The sequence below is a fragment of the Phaenicophaeus curvirostris genome, chromosome 2 (assembly GCF_032191515.1).
Source record: "Phaenicophaeus curvirostris isolate KB17595 chromosome 2, BPBGC_Pcur_1.0, whole genome shotgun sequence".
Taxonomy (NCBI): domain Eukaryota; kingdom Metazoa; phylum Chordata; class Aves; order Cuculiformes; family Cuculidae; genus Phaenicophaeus; species Phaenicophaeus curvirostris.
This window is the reverse complement of record NC_091393.1, coordinates 36,319,371-36,335,465: the sequence shown is the minus strand read 5'-3', so window position 1 is coordinate 36,335,465 and position 16,095 is coordinate 36,319,371. Positions and strand designations below refer to the sequence as shown.

The following is a 16,095-nucleotide window of genomic DNA, read 5'->3' as shown; positions in this document are numbered from 1 at the left end:
ACTCCGAAAGGTTCGGTGCTTTAGCATTTAACACATTTTAACTGTTCTATCATACAACAAGATAACAAACAGGTCTGAAGTCAAACTTCCAGCGTCCCTGGTGAGATTCGAGGTCCCTGCCCCACTGCAAGTCATTGGAACTTGTTTCTAAAAGCTTTAAACTCTGCAAGGCACTTCTGTAAACACAACTCTGCCACAAGCAGTTTCTTTTCTGAGTGCTGCAAGGCAGCTGTGGTGTATCCGTTTGTTTCTATCAGCAAGCCTGACAGAAAAGACAGATTTTACTGCAAGATATGAGACTTAAATTTTGAGTGCATGCTAGTGAAGTCAACCTACAGTAGCAAGTCCTTAACTAGTCTCTAGAGGAACAACCTCCCTGGCAACTGATTTTTCTGGTGCACAGCTTCAACTGTTTAATGTCTTCCAAGCAGAACTCCCTCTCTCCTCCATGTGTTCCCCCTTGTGCAAGCTGCCTCCTAGCAAACAGGAGCAGGATTTTGTAATGGCCAGCTGGTAGAAAGAAGCACATTGTGTTCTTGGGCTGCCAGAGCTGCAAGGCTCACTGTTTAAATCAGCCTTTAAAGAACATGGTGTTATCTACCTGTTACATAAAAAGCCAGTTTTTAAAGACAATCTCGGACTTTTCTGGATGTACAGTAATTTAAATACTCGTTCCTCGGAATGAGGGCGAAGACTGAGCAGCCCCATCTTACTGGGGACAATTATAACCTCGGAGCGAGACAGATGCCAATACCATCTGCTTGAAAAAAGGCAGCCTCCTTACCAGCAAGTTGCGTGAGGATATGTGGGATATTTCCCCCTCTCACATATGAAAAAAAGTCCAAGAAAAAGATGGCACAAGGCCAAAGTAACAAAGAAGCTTCCCAGGCAGAACTCCAAGAATGACAGAGGCGGCTCGCTTATCTGTAAAAACTTCTCTGTAAAAGCAATTGGTATTAATAAAAGCAGCAACACACTGGCACATCATTTCTGAAAGCTACAGATGCGTGATGAACGGGAACAAAAATTATGATGCTGTGAGAGCAGCCCTGCACTCCAGCTCGCACGTATTCCTCCCTGGCAGTGCAACATGCTCGCCTCCAGCCTCCCAAGCAGCTCCGCAAACCACTTCACTGCATTCTGTGCCTAACGTTAGAGAAGAATAAATTGGGGGAACTTGAAACACACCCTCACCTTTTCTCCCAGCTGTGCTTTTTACCCTGGCTCTGTCTGCTCACATGTCAAGTTCAGCCTAGGGGTCTCAGTCTAGACTTGTTCTGACCAACACTTGTAACACACCAATTTCTAGCAAAATATGAAACCGGGAAGATAAGAGAAGGACGTGATTCGAGTTAATTAGCCAGCCAGAAATCTTTTCCCAGGTGGCTGCTGGAAAGATAAGTCTAGACTTGCACCACACAGACACACACCAGCTATCCCCGAGCACAGCAAACTATCTGACAACATGAGTTTTGGAGTTTGTAACTCTCAAGGCGACAAGAAGGAATTATCCTCATAAAAATTCCCCCTGCAGGCTTCAATGCAGATGTGAGAAATTCCACAAAAGATTAACACTGCGACCAGCTGTGAGGGACAAAAGATTTTATCTGCAAGTTTCTAAGGAAATTTTAATTCTGGGTTTATTGTAAACGTTTAATCCCAATTGATCAACTCTGGCAGAACTGAGTCAATGCTTCTTATTTTTTTTTTTCTCCAAAGACAACACCCAGTGTAGGACTAAAAAAGTTCATACACTTGTTCTTACACTTTGCACACACACTATAAATTTCTGCCTGGTAGGTGACATGTGGAAAACCTGACTAAGAACTACAGAGCCAAGTATTTTTGATATTATGATTTAAAGACTTTTAAGCATTTGGGAAGGGTATTTCTGATATGGAAGCTCATCTACATTCCTGTGAAGATTTTTTGTACTTGTGCTGTCCCTCCTCTTCTCCTTTGTTCTCTGTACTTATACGCTGTTAATGGTCAGGGCACACTGCCATGTCTCCATTACGAAATGTATTTGAATGAAGAAAACTCTTCTAAATTATTTCTGCCCACTTTCTCCTGAAGCAGCACCCAGGCACGCTGCACACCAGGGCTCAGCTCTCAGCAAAGGAGTTGAGTTTTTCCTGTGAAAAGAATCTCATAGGAAATTCACCCTTTGCAAAGTGGCAGCAGCTCACTCCCACACACACCCTGAGGAGCCAAGAACCAAGAACAGCCTCTTCTCTCCCTGCAGAGGGGTTGGGCCTTAGGACACGCCAGACCAGCTCTTCTGTCTCACCCCAGGCTCTACCATTTCCTACCTCTGTCCTTGCATGGGCACAAGGTGAAGCAACACCCAGTTACCATCAGCGCACGGCTTGTGAAAACAGCCTGCGGAGTTTTTCAGGTACGCAACAGCTACCAAGATGGGAAAATAAACAGAAACATGTAAACTTGGTGCAGTTACCCAACCCCAGGAGTAGACAGTGGAGACTCTGAAGCTCACGTTCAGAGAGTTGGACTAAAAAGGCACAAGCTCCATGTTCACTCACAAGGGTCTAACTTTAGCAAGTACTCTTTGAAAGAGCAGAATGGTTTTCTTAATCAATCCTTCCACAACAGGAAATTAAAACAAAACCCCAAGCCCAACAATACCCCCACAGAACAACCAACCCATTTCCTTCCATTTGCACAATTTGAGATTCTTCGCATCTCATCTATACAAGAGCCTGATCCTCTATTCTGCTGTCAATTAAGGCAATTACTCCTCTGCTATTGTTTCTAACTGATGAGCAGTGACTGGATTTACAGCAAACAATATAGTGTAATTCAAAACTGTAATTAAAGGCTGATCAATGGGATAAATTTGTTACACATTTCTTATTTCCATTATGTGCTTGATAAGAGTGGATAGGGAGTTGAAAGGATGTTTTTCTCTTGCTTCCAGCTTGCACTCCTTTTGCATGAACAGGCAAGAGAGTGAGTTTATCTGAATGCTGGTACAACTGCAAATTAAAATACCAATGATAAGAAATAGTTTATGTGGACACTGCCAGACAGAAGAATTGAATAAAGATAAGCAGATTTTTTATAAAATGATTTATTAAAAATAAGTTCTTTAAAGAGTAGAAGTGTGACATGTATATACATTAAGTTGACAAAAACTTCAAGGCTTATAATACAACGTATTCCAAACTGAACATGAGACATTTGCTTTCTTTTGTTAAAATGTCATGCTTATTGGAACTTAACAGCAAAGGAGAAGAGAGAAAACAACACAACACACAAGCATTACAAGCAAAACCCTGAAACTGAGGAGTACTTGCAAAGATGAAACTCTGATCAGCATGATGCTACTGTTAAACACAGACATAAATCAAGAGTTTATGAACAGTCTTCAGTTGATGCAGTTTATCTGACAACTGCTAGATTCTGATTAATTCTTCATTTCTACTGTGAATTAATAGATCTTGGCAAGGGGCTCTGTGTTCCATAAAGGTAGAAGTATTCTGCTGACAACAAAGTAGCACCCCAACCAGATAAACAAATGCATCTTTTCCAGCTCTACTGAAGTAGATATCAAAGATTTCTTCTTAAGAAGAGAGTTACATAACTGCTGGTTTTGTCCTTTAACCCCTCCCATCTCTGACAGCCAAACCACAAAAATATTTTTTCTTAAAATTATTTTATTTTACAAGAGGGTTTTGCACAGAGACATGACAAACTAACACTTGATTCCGCATGCTTCAGATGACCTCAGCTTCTCGTATTCTGAGGTTGCATTTAAAACTATATCCTTTCTGTTCTGTCTTCTGAAGATTTCCCATCTTCAGTGCCTATATACAGCTAGCTGAGAACTGCAGTATTACAAATGTCTTCCCATCCTTTTAGGAGAGTTCACTCTAATCTCAGATGTGTGCAGGACTTACACTTTTCGAACTTCACAGCATTCTCTTTAGTCCCATAGTTTGATAAGACCATCCCAGCCACATGTAATGACTTTAGATGTTTCGTGTGGATGCCACACTGCACCGATACAGACTTTATCATGCGCTTTTAATCTGCTGTAGAGTTTCGTTGTCTTCCAGTCCCAGATGTTAAGTTTTCCATCTGCATCTCCAGATATCACATAGCTGTATTAACAGGATTAAAATAAAAGCTGTATTCATGCGTGAAGACTGCTTGTATTAATACTTTTACATTGAGCAATAGAAAAGAGTTTGACCTAGTGAGCTCCCTGTCTGACAGTTTGCAAACATACCTACCAAAAAATGAGCATTAATGCTGTGCTCTAAAGTGCACCAGTCCTGCAGAAGGTGAGTCATCACCTGCAGGGTAAATGTGCTAAGCAATGCGATTATACCATACTCTGTGTTACGGGAACTAAAGAGGATACATCAGCAAAAGAGAAAGTGCCAGAAGTATCTCTAAAATTTATAGACACTTCTCTCCTCCTTCTCCTCCATTTGCGCTGAGGTTATTCTCCATTTTTTAGAGTAATGAGTATCTTATGTACTTACAGTGGTAAATGTATGGGCATATTACTGAGCAAGCAGGATGAAAAAGACAGTTCTCTGAACCATAAATGAGGATACACATGCTACACCTGGCCTCAAGTTGTGGCAGGGGAGGTTCAGATTAAATATCAGGAAAAACTTCTTCACTGAACAGGTTGGCAGGCACTGGCAGAGGCTGCCCAGGGAAGTTGTTGAGTCACCATCCCTGGAAGCATTTAAAAGATGGGTAGATGAGGAGCTCAGGAATATGGTTTAGTAGTGCACAGGTGCATTTGGACTCAGTGATCTCAAAGGTCTTTTCCAACCAAATGATTCTATGAATCTGGGGAACCTGGGAAGTCCAGATTCCAGGTATTCTAGACAAGTGCACACTGTGAAAACAGACCCTGTGCTGCAGACAACATGCAAAAGAGCCAGATGCAAGTCAGAAGCGGAAGCCTCCTGTGCTGTACCAGAGCTAGGGAAACCAAAGGGACTCTCTGGATGGTTTAATAGCAGTGTAAGTCATCTTTGCAGAATGGGGATTACGTGGACTGTTTTCTAAATGTTGCTCAGAGCAACTGCTGGGCTTAACTTAGTACTACTGAATTAGAAATGCAAACTTTCCATTCCATTGCCTGGCTAGAGAACTCTGCCTGATGCTGAATTCATAGGAAAGCTGTGCATCAATGAACATTGCAGAGGATTCAGAAAGAAATGTAGTGCCTGTACCAGCAAGTTTTAAGATTAAGCTCATTCCCACAAAAACTTACCTCATGTCAGGTGAAAAATCCACTTGACAAGCGTAGCCAGCTACCATGTGACCTTTGAAAATTTTCTTTTTGTTTAATCTGAATCTGTTCTGAGCTCCAAAAATCAGAATTTGGTTATCCATTGACTGGCAAGCCAACCACTTCCCTGTAAATGCAATATACAAAGATGACATCAGAGCACTGCATCTGCAGAAACAGACTTAAGAGAAAGCCTTAAGAGATTGTTTTAACTTTCCTTGCACTATCTGAATCCAGATTCTAATTTAGTTTCAGGGTTCTAGGTAGCAGCTGACACTGCTTCTCCCCGGTACAACTGCCAAGAGGCAAAACCTTAAGTCTGACAGAATTTGTGACGCCTATTCCTACAAAATGCACTCAGGAATCCCATAAAGCTCTGTATCAACCTCACTGACTTACTGATAGGTTTTTAAGCTACTGAGTAAGCTTGCTGATAGGCATAATCAAGCAATCCAGATGAGGTGAAAAAAACCCCTGTCTAGCTGTAATCTATTTGATTACCTGTTCTGTGGTACTCTAAGATGGTCACCTTTTATCTTCCTTATGGGAAAGGGAGGTCTAAGGCAGACTCAACTTTTGCAAACATTTAGCATCCTCTGCCCTAATGGAATACAATTTAATAAAGATACTTTAGTGACAGGAAATACTCTAGGCTTTTCGAAACTTAGATTTTGCGTCTTGGCAGTGCATTAACTCCTGCCTGAGAATCGTGAAGATGACGTGCTACAGAACACCACCAAACAGAGACTTCTGTCCTGAACTCTGCATATCATCACTGCCTTTAGTTTTTTATGCAAACGGTAATAACATCAAATGTGCTGACTCTGATCCAATCTGTAAATCTGATCTCACTTCCAAGTACTGACTTGGAATTTGAGGACTTTATGCAACCTCCCACAGAAACAAACCAAATGCGTACCCCAAGCATATTATTCCTCTCTTCTACTTTTTTAAAAGTTTCCTGCCTTGCTTAGGAAGCATATCTTAACTGATAAGATTAATAAATCAGTTCCTCTAAGCAGAAAAGTTATACGTCTGTAAAATTTTTAATCTACTTTTCTTTAAAGGACTCATTTAACTCCAAAATGATGCATGATGGGCCTGGCATAACCTATAGTGTAACTATTCTGAAGGAACTTGTTTTGTGTGATATTGGGACTACTCTGGGTCTGGATAATGTTAGCTAATGTCACAGGTGATGTCTCGAGTTGAGAAGATGACTACTTCATCTATAACATCATTTACTGTCTCATCTCAGAAATTAAATGCTCAAACACTGGCCAGCCAGAACTGGAAAAAGGATGAGAAAGCCAATATTTCAATGTAGAAGAACAAGATGAACTGACAAAAATGGATCATAATATACCACATTGTGCAACTTCAGAAACAGGGGTTGAAATAGGCCAGCTTGGGAAGCTAGCATGTTAAAAGGCAGCTATCTCCTTCTCTGGAATCTTTTTTTCTGTTAGAAACCCACCTCTCTATTTAAAAATATAAACATCTACACTGCAAAGCAAATACAATTTGATGCTGATAGCTGACTGAAAACATTAGCTGAGCAACAAGCTGATGAGCTACTTACTACTCAGCATAACGGGTCTGTTAACTGTAAATCTGGCAACACTTTAATAATGTTAACACTAAAGATACTTAATTTTGGCCAAAACAGACAACAAAGATTTTTTTCCTGTTAGAAGGATTTTCACCGATTACTGAAGGCACCGAACTTTTATCCTCCTTCAGTTTGATTCTAATTGAAGCACATAACCACCAGTAAAACATTAACATATAGAAACACTCAGATAATTTGGGATTTCTCTTCTGCGGGAGTTATTTGGGCTACATTCAGAACAGAAAAGAAAGGCATTAACAGGATCATGTACAACATCAGCTGCTGCTTGACAATGGCACCACAAGAGCTGCTGAACATGCTTAGCACTTTGCAGCTCCCTCAGCTTTGTCAGTTCCCACCACCTTAATATTAGTATTTCTCAATATTTCAAATACAGCAAACATCGCATTGTAGCTCTATGAAAATAAAGAGTCCTTTGCCTTATCTGGTTGAAGTTTTAAATTTAAATCAATATGGTTGTCTTGATATAATCCCTTACTTTGACATAGTTGTTGTTCTTAAAACTTTTAAGCCAAAATAAGATCCAGCCTGATCTTGGAATAAATGCACACATTGATTGGGGGGTGGGTGAGGAGTAGCGAGGGGTTGCACAGGGATGCAACAGAGCAACATTACAGACATATAATCTATGCAAAGTAGGCCTACAAAGGCAGTAAAGCGTTAACCTACCATTTGGAGACAAAGTCACGGCTGGCATCGAATGCATACTTGGCTCAGCTATGTACTTGAAGTCTACAGGAATGTCCCTGCAAAAGGAAGAAGTATGTATTTTATGAAGACATGGAGATTTTCCAGTGGGCTGTCTCCAGCCAGCTGATTTACTCAGCCACCGAGCCACAGAGAGCATATAGTGGTGTCCAAAGGAAGAATGCACAAAAGCTCAAAAATATTACTAATGCTCATCTAGAGAGCTCCAGCTGTGTAGCCATCTACAGGATAAGCTCCGATAGAGTCAATGTACCCTAATCAAATGACCCAGTCTAAAGCAGAATCCACTTGTTAAGAGTACACCTGGTACACAAAGATACTCTATTGCCTCCAGTTTGACTGCAGCTATTATAAAATCTTCATATAAGTAGCAAGAATAGATTGATATATGCATGTGTCTTATTGGAATGTCTTACTGACTTGAGTTTTGTTGTTTTAACTAGAGTATTTCTGCCTTTTTTAAAACAAAATAAAAAATGGGAGTCCCTCTCCCATCTCTCTGAAAATGCCATTTTCCTCCTGATCTCCCTCAAACAGGATGCCAACCAATTCCAAACATTCACAGCTGAACTGAACCATGAACTCCTTGATCTTGATTCCACACAGAGCTGTGACAATGCATGTTGAGAACATACACTGTCTTGTACAAAGGCATGTGGACCTAGGGAAAAAACCAAGTACAGTCTAATCCTTACTCTGCAGAACTGTCATTTGGTTTCAACTATACAAATTGAATTACTAACGGGCTATGCATATTCACAGTACTTCTCATATCCTACACTAGAAGGCTGGTAAGAAGGGAAGGCATGCACGTGTCTTTCTCATTAAACAAAAGAAAACTCCAGCAGAAAATAGATTTGATTAATGTATTCAGCAGAAAACACATACAAAATGTTCTGTAGCAACATTAATTAATACAAAGGAGATGGTTATGACTTCATCGTCTAATTCACACAGCAGAAAAGCTGCTGGGACACTCTCAGAGCAGAGAGCGTGGGTGGCTGCCTTGTACTCACTGACCGAGCCTCACTGGATGGCAACACGGCTGGCATTGGCAAAGTCATTAGAATTCTATTTTATTGTGGAATAAGTTGTTTCCTGTCAACTAATGTGAAGCGAAGAGCACATGGGCAGCAGGGTGAGAAGCTGCTTTGTTGTCAGGATGCAACCCAAGTGCTCCTGTGAGTTAAATGTTACAATCATTTACCCCTCTGCATTAGAAGGGCAACTCACTTAATACACTCTGTGGATAAGAGCATGTGCAGGGATAACTGGCTTCCAAACAACCCCCACTGGCAACAGGACACAAGGTCATCGCTGCAATAAGGCCAGATTTTTATAAGGTCCCAACATCCCACACTTTCTCATCTGGAAGTCATCTGGAGTCCCCAGTGCCAGGTAAAAGCAATCCCATTGGAAGCCCTATTAAAAAAAGTCTGATCACAGAAGATGCATCCCCAGTGCTGAATTGTACTGCAGTGAGAAATCTAAATGCAGCACAGCTTGTCCTGTTTCCTCTCTCCCTTTACAAATGAAGGCAGGCTCATCGACTGGAATTTATTCAAGACAGCGCTGCGTTATGTTGAAACCTACCAGACACACTTAGAACAGCTGCAGGATATGCTGCATTAAACTATTAGTCAGAATAAAGAGATAAATTTATGTTTCACATTTGCTTCCAGTCAAATTGCTACATAAGTAATATCAGTCTGCTCTCTTAAAAAAAAAAAAAAAAATTCAAAAAGGTTGCTGTCTTGATTGCTGGACCTCAAAACTCACACTAATCTATTCATTCAAATTTTTAAATTTTAAGATCTTCAAGTTCTTTGCCCACTTCATAACATTTCAAAGGCTGGAAAGTTTTAAATATCAAAACCAGTATCTGCTAGTAAAGATTTAGAAACATGATACTCTGGGGTTCTAATACAACTTCTTCCCTAAGCAGGAGAGAGAAAAATCCTTCTAAAAAAAGCAGAAAAAAAACCCCAAACCCAATCCCATCCAGTTTTGGAACCTGCACATCATGAAAAGCTCTTCCAGGAGACCATCTCTTTACCAGGAAAAGTGGAAAGAAAAGGCTTGCTGAAGGCTATGGCTTTGCGGAGATAATAACTAAGTTGCTAATGTATGGTTTTGCTTTGCTAGCTGACTTGAAGGTAAAAAGAAAATAAAATCCTCCAAGGTCATTCCAGTATTTATCCAAGTAGGATCAGACACATAGGAAACAGACAAAGACAAAATACCACTTTGCATTTCTAGAAGAGCAAACACAGAACCATGCCAACTTTAATATCACTGCTGTAATGGTACAATCACATGAAATGCAAAAGCAGACAAATTGTAAAGTACTCCCACTAAGACTCCTAAAGAAACCATTTCATCTGCAAGAGTCTGCCCTATACCTGCAGTCTGAACTTCCAGAAAGCAACTAACTGCACTTCAGTGTACAGCACAGTGAAATCAATGCATGGGATGAATCTCTGGGAAAAGGCAATTTAAATTCTCAGGGGAGAAGTTCCTCACTGTGATGAAGTCTGACATGGCATCCCTCTACCAGCTCTGCCCAACCCAGTGTTTACAAAACATACCACAAAATTCCTCTAAACAATTGAAACTAAGCAATTAGACCAGCTTTAATTACTGGCTTTTAAGGCCATACTCAGGTCATAATTACTTCTGCTTTATTTTTGTAGGATACTGAAGAAATATTGCACTGAAGAACAAATGAAGAACACGCCAAAAGGTGCAGTAACCAAATAACCCTAAGCTGCAAATCACTTTCCTTATGAACTTAGGAAAAAAGGATTTGAGGTGCAGCATGAAATAATTTACCATGGAACTTTTCAAGCTCTAAAAGCTCCTGTGCTGAATATATTAATTTAGTTTTGAAATTATAGAAATTTGCCTACAGACCCATTAACATATATCATAGCAGATTATGGAGAAAGGTTTTCAAGTTGTGTCTAGGAAGACAGCATTACATTTGTTTTTTATAGAACTCAAAGAAAAATAAAACCCTGACGACTGAATCACAGAATATTTCCTACAGTTGAGCTCCCTATTATCCCAACAAGGGAGCCCTTCCTTCAGTGTACAGCAAGCTCAGTATATATTTTTTTCTTCAGAAGGAAAAAACTTCTGCTACTGGAACAATCAGGTTGCGATGTTCCCATGCCGGAACCTTTTTGCCTTCCCTGCTCTTCCCCACCGAGTGACTAAATCCACCCACTTTGCTATTTATTTCAGACATCAACACAAAGCTCACAACACAAGGGCAAACTAATCTCAAGGAAATAACAGATTTGTGCAAGTGAGATCCTCCCACTCGCCACAGAGGAGACACTCCTCACTAAAGACGATATGGTAAAGATTTTTCTTTAAGGAGCTCAGTAAAATACATGGGTCTAATTATGAAAAGCTGAACAGAGGCTCTCTTGGAGTGACATATGGTGACAGCATTACACGTCTAGCCTAAGCCTGGGTTCCCAGACTATGGTCATTACCACCGCTGCTACTGGCAACGATAGCAGCCGATCACAGACAGGCTGAGGGTTTTGCTGGCTGCTGGGTTGCATTCAAATACCACAGATTGGAGTCTCTTGTCTATTTTTTTTTTAAAAGAAAAAGCTAGCAAGGAACTGATTAGTCACAGAGCTGTCGAACTAGCATCCATATTGTGCAACATCTTTGCATGTGTGAACGGCAGAATGAAACTTATACCTAAATACATGGGAATCATTATTTCAAATAGAAATTTGAAATCCTAGAGAAATCTTAAAAAGTCCTAAGCTGCATATCTTAGTACCTGGAACCTTACAGAAAACATTTCAGATAGGAGAGATTTGGTTTCTTCCACATATGTTAAAAATTGGAAGTGATTTAAATTTATGATTTTATTAGTTTTTCTTAGACAGACTTTTGCTTTTCTGTCATCTATTGTATACCTGTTATGTGTATCAATAATTGCCCAAACCCCCAGACTACCAGAAATGAAGCTACGCTAAGCTAGCTACCTCACACATGGGCTAAATATTATATAATCCTATGCACATCCACGTTCAAAGCTACTAAAACAGCCACACACAAATGTAACACAGCAGATATTTCTTTAAAGGGTCAATTTAAGGGCTAATATGCCCTTAAGGAAAGGAGAGACAATAGAGATTACTAATAGAGTACATTGTGCTTCAGGCTGACAGGGCTGTTTTATGCTTTCTTTGCTGGAGAAGGAAATCTGTGAGTGTCTGGAGCATTAAGCTAGGATGGGTTGGTTAACATTTAGCAACGTGATAGGAAGCAACTGGTTTTAAATATAAAAATATCTAGAAAAAAATATTCTAATAGATAAAATATTAAGCCAAATTATTAATAATTAATGCTAAAAATAAATACAGCCCAGTGCCCGTATAATACCTGCGCCAGAGGCTACTTAAGATATTTTATTTTGCATACAATGATTTAGATTTTGTAGGCTTTAAAAACAATGTTCAAATATTGCAGTGCAGTAAGGCAGGAAGCTAGGGATAGCAATTAAATCCTTCTTGATATCTAATAGTGAAAGACATTGAAAGTACTATACTAAGATTTTGGAAGGGATGTTTCCTTCACTAGACAAAAATGTTTAAGAACTATGACCCGTACTAGACTGAACAGCAGCATGCAGGATTCTGCAGAGTAAATGCCCAACAACAGTTATCAGAAATTAGCAACAACAGCTGAGACTATGCTGGTGCTACTTTATTATGAAACATTTTAGCTACTGCATATATCATTACATAAAAATTTGTAAAAATTTAAATTCAGCTCTTCCTCAGCTAGCTAGAACTCAGTACTCCAGTGTCCTATCTGCTGTGAATACTTTTAAAAATAAACTCTCTTTTCAGTTTGCTCACAATATACTTCAAGTTAAAATTCAATTTCTGAAACTTACCATTCCCAGACTCTTAAACTCTTGTCATCGGATGTACTCACAAACCTTCTATTTTCATCCACAAACACAATGGTGTTGACAGCTCCCAAATGCCTATCGTATTCCTGCACAATTTCGCCACTTCTAATATCCCACTACAAGTAGAAAAGTCAGAATAAGGCCTTGTTTTTAAATATCATAGTTTTTAAAGGAAGAAATATTAAGTAGACTTACTTGCACAATCTTCTTATCTGACATTCCTGCAACAAAGAGATTTTGTTTATCTTCATCAGGATTGAACTTGACACAATAGGGAACCTTCCTGTTTGTGAATCTTGAAATGCACTGCCCTGCAACAGACAAGCCAGTCATAGTGTGTCAGGTTGGAAGTTCTGTGGGCTGATAAGTTCTCGGCAGATATTGATAAAAACCTTTCATTTTACATTTCATTCACTAACAGCAGGAAATACTTCTTTTAAAGCCTTTAAGAGGACTAGAGGGTAGAATTTACCCTGTACATTGATGTTGCTTTCTTTCACATGTTTGTATGCATGCATTTGTATAAACACATACACATAGAAACTGTTCCATACCTTTAATATAGCTTTCCAAACAAGTAACCTGTATGTCATCAGCATATATCAAGGACATCAGAACTCACCAGAATATCACAAACCAACCACTGTCTTTGCATATCATTACCTCCTTAGGGTAAGAGGTCTTTTTGACAAGAGACTTAAAACTAAGACAAGAACTCCTCAATCCCAAGCCTAGAAAAGGATAACAGTAATCCAACGGCAAAACAAATCACTGACCTCTTTTCATAGCCTCAGCCATAAATACTCTGATCACATATTATCTGTAACTTACAGAAGCCTATTTTAACTCAAAAGCTCAGCACATTTTTCAGGTGTCTAAATAACTGAATTCAGACTCAAGTCTGGAGAATTTGACTTGGCTGTCACCTGTATGAGACTAGTGGCGTTGCTAACCAAGAAGGTAACGCCTTTTTCAAACATGGAACTTTCTGTCTTAGGAACAGATGTACATTTAAAGGAATATTGACAAAATCTATCCCGTATCTTTTTAGTTTCAGAATCTATTTGGAGAAGAATATTACAGAGCATCTCCCAGGCAGTTCTGTGAGAGCATCAGACCTATCCTTCACTCCCTATACCAGCTAGCCAAAAGATCAAGTGAAATAATTCTTTTAAATTAGGCACATTTAGGTCTAAAGTGTGATTTCATTACTTAATTTTATGCCTGCAAATGTAAACATGCAATTAACTGATTGGTAAAATTTTGTCTTTTTGCTGAAAATTATTCTAGCATTACAACTAACTGTCAACCTTCTCCAATAAAAAGGTATACAAAAACCAGGTATGTAAGCTATGTAGGCAGTGTCAATTGCACCGCTACAAATAACAACAAAACATTTAGGAAAAAAAAGACTCTCTATCCTGCAATGAAAGCCTAAACACTGAACCACAAGATGATAGTAAGAATAATTGGAAACAACCTGACTGACAATATATCTTGATATTTACTATTAATTAAAAATAGTGCCAAATTACAGCATCTACAAATACAAGCCTACCTGTTTCAGTGTCCCAGAGTTTAAGATAGCGGTCATATGCAGCGCTAAGAAACCGAGTGCCAGCATTATTAAAACAGATGTCTCGAACAGCTTTACTATGTCCTACAAGATAAAGAAAAAATGCAATGATAAACTTTCATTTATTCAAGCTTAGAATTAATGTTTCTTTTAAAACATTACTCAAGTTAAATGTCCCAGTCCTTAATAATGCAAAGAGAACATGGAAATCTCTTACCGTAATTTTTCTTAAGCACTAGTAAAGAATGACTAAAGTGAGAAAGAAAAAGTAACTCCTAAAGAACAATGTGAATAAAGTCCCTAAATCCCCACACCTCTAATGCAACGGAGAAAGAAACAGTAGCACTGCACAGAACCAACGACTGCACATCATTCGTAAACTAATCTACAAGGCAGTACTCTAAGTACTGTTGGTTTCAAAGATTGTCCTGGTCACAGTTAAGAGCTGTAAGAGAAGTTTAAAACACTGTAATAAAAGTGAACATCTAATGAAAAAGAGGAGAAAAACATTAAAGGAGATACACTCAAAGGACACACATTTAAAATCAGAAAACAGGTATAAAATATGGGAAATACTAAATCGGAAAATTAAGAATGCTTTCATCCATATTAGCCTTGCTATCCCTCAACTCCAACACCTATATCTGACCAGTGCATCAAACTTGTAGGAGATCTCTTTAGTTAAAACATTGGCACAGTAACATAAATATAGCAAAACAGCAGGTGTTAATAAGGTTGATAATAAAGACCTTTTGAGGAAAATACACTGTTACAGTCTATTGAGAGAGAAAAACTTTTTGAGCCATCATCTTTGCCACACTGCTGTCATCAGAAATATTAGGTGAAAAAAAGACTTCTTTGTTGCTACTGAACATATATTCACTTAGTGTTCTAGAAATGTTCCCATTTCAAAAGGAGAATCAGCTGCTTTTGTTCCGCATTCAAGGCTGCTAAGAAGTTTGTATTTCTCTCTCTCAGCTATCTGCTTTAAAAAGCACCTGTTATGTGAACAAAGGTGGCACCTGAATGTAAAAAAAAAAAAAGAATTCCCATGCTTTTACACTACAAGATCAGCACAGAAAGACAAGGGATATCAGACCATGAGATGCTCTCACTGTGAGCTGCTGTTCTCAACATGAAGATGGGGCAATTTAATTCCACAATTTTGACTTCAGAAAGGAGCCTTGCATCAAGTAATGATGCAGTACACTAATGTTTTGTTTTAAGGTATTCTACTTCAACATTAAATTGCTTGGAACACAGGTTCACTAAAGACTTGCACCTTTTTCAATTCTTATTGCCAAGACTATACTGAAAACCATTCACTCTGGATGCCTACAAGTCCTCTCAATGATAAATTACTAAGCCAACCTAAATCATATCCTTCCATGAAGTTTTTAAAAATATACATCAGTTGAAAAAAGAGACTATTACCAATAAATGTTCGTAGGCATCTTCGATCACCATATACTTCCCATAGCTTGGAAAAAAAGGGACAGAGGAAAAAAAAACGTCACTTGTTAAACAATAATGATGCTGAAATTAAGTGCAAACATACATGGTAACATCTATTAAGAAATTATTACAAACATGACATCTAATGATTAATCACAACTATCTACCCACAAATTCACAGGAATGCTATGTCATATTGCTAACAAAACCTCCTTAAAATAACTGAAATCCCCATTATCATATCAAAACTTTAAAGCCCCAAGATTTTGCTAGTAAAAACAGAAAAAAAAAATTGCTTTCTATTTCTGGACTTTCTAACTTGCTGGACCAAAATTAGATCAGTTCAAGACCACAAATGCTTTGGTAAAACATTTCAGTAGAAACCCACTGCTAGTTGTAAAACTGGGCTTCACAGAAAATGGATTATAATAACAAAAGCGATAACCTAAGGAACCTGTGACCTTCTAAATGCTGTTACTAAGTGATTAACACCATTC

General features: G+C 38.8%; 1 protein-coding gene across 1 annotated transcript in view; it reads right to left on the bottom strand.

Moving 5' to 3' along the window:
* Positions 1 to 3,657: 3,657 nt before the first annotated feature.
* Positions 3,658 to 16,095, bottom strand: part of CDC40 (cell division cycle 40) — a 41,423-nt gene continuing 28,985 nt past the window's right edge. The window contains exons 9-15 of the mRNA XM_069851706.1: positions 15,578 to 15,623; positions 14,126 to 14,227; positions 12,763 to 12,878; positions 12,550 to 12,683; positions 7,581 to 7,657; positions 5,261 to 5,405; positions 3,658 to 4,124 (exon numbers count right to left, since the gene is read on the bottom strand). Coding sequence (XP_069707807.1) covers positions 3,947 to 4,124; positions 5,261 to 5,405; positions 7,581 to 7,657; positions 12,550 to 12,683; positions 12,763 to 12,878; positions 14,126 to 14,227; positions 15,578 to 15,623 — 798 coding nt within the window. The 3' untranslated portion in view covers positions 3,658 to 3,946. The remainder of the gene's footprint in view (positions 4,125 to 5,260; positions 5,406 to 7,580; positions 7,658 to 12,549; positions 12,684 to 12,762; positions 12,879 to 14,125; positions 14,228 to 15,577; positions 15,624 to 16,095) is intronic.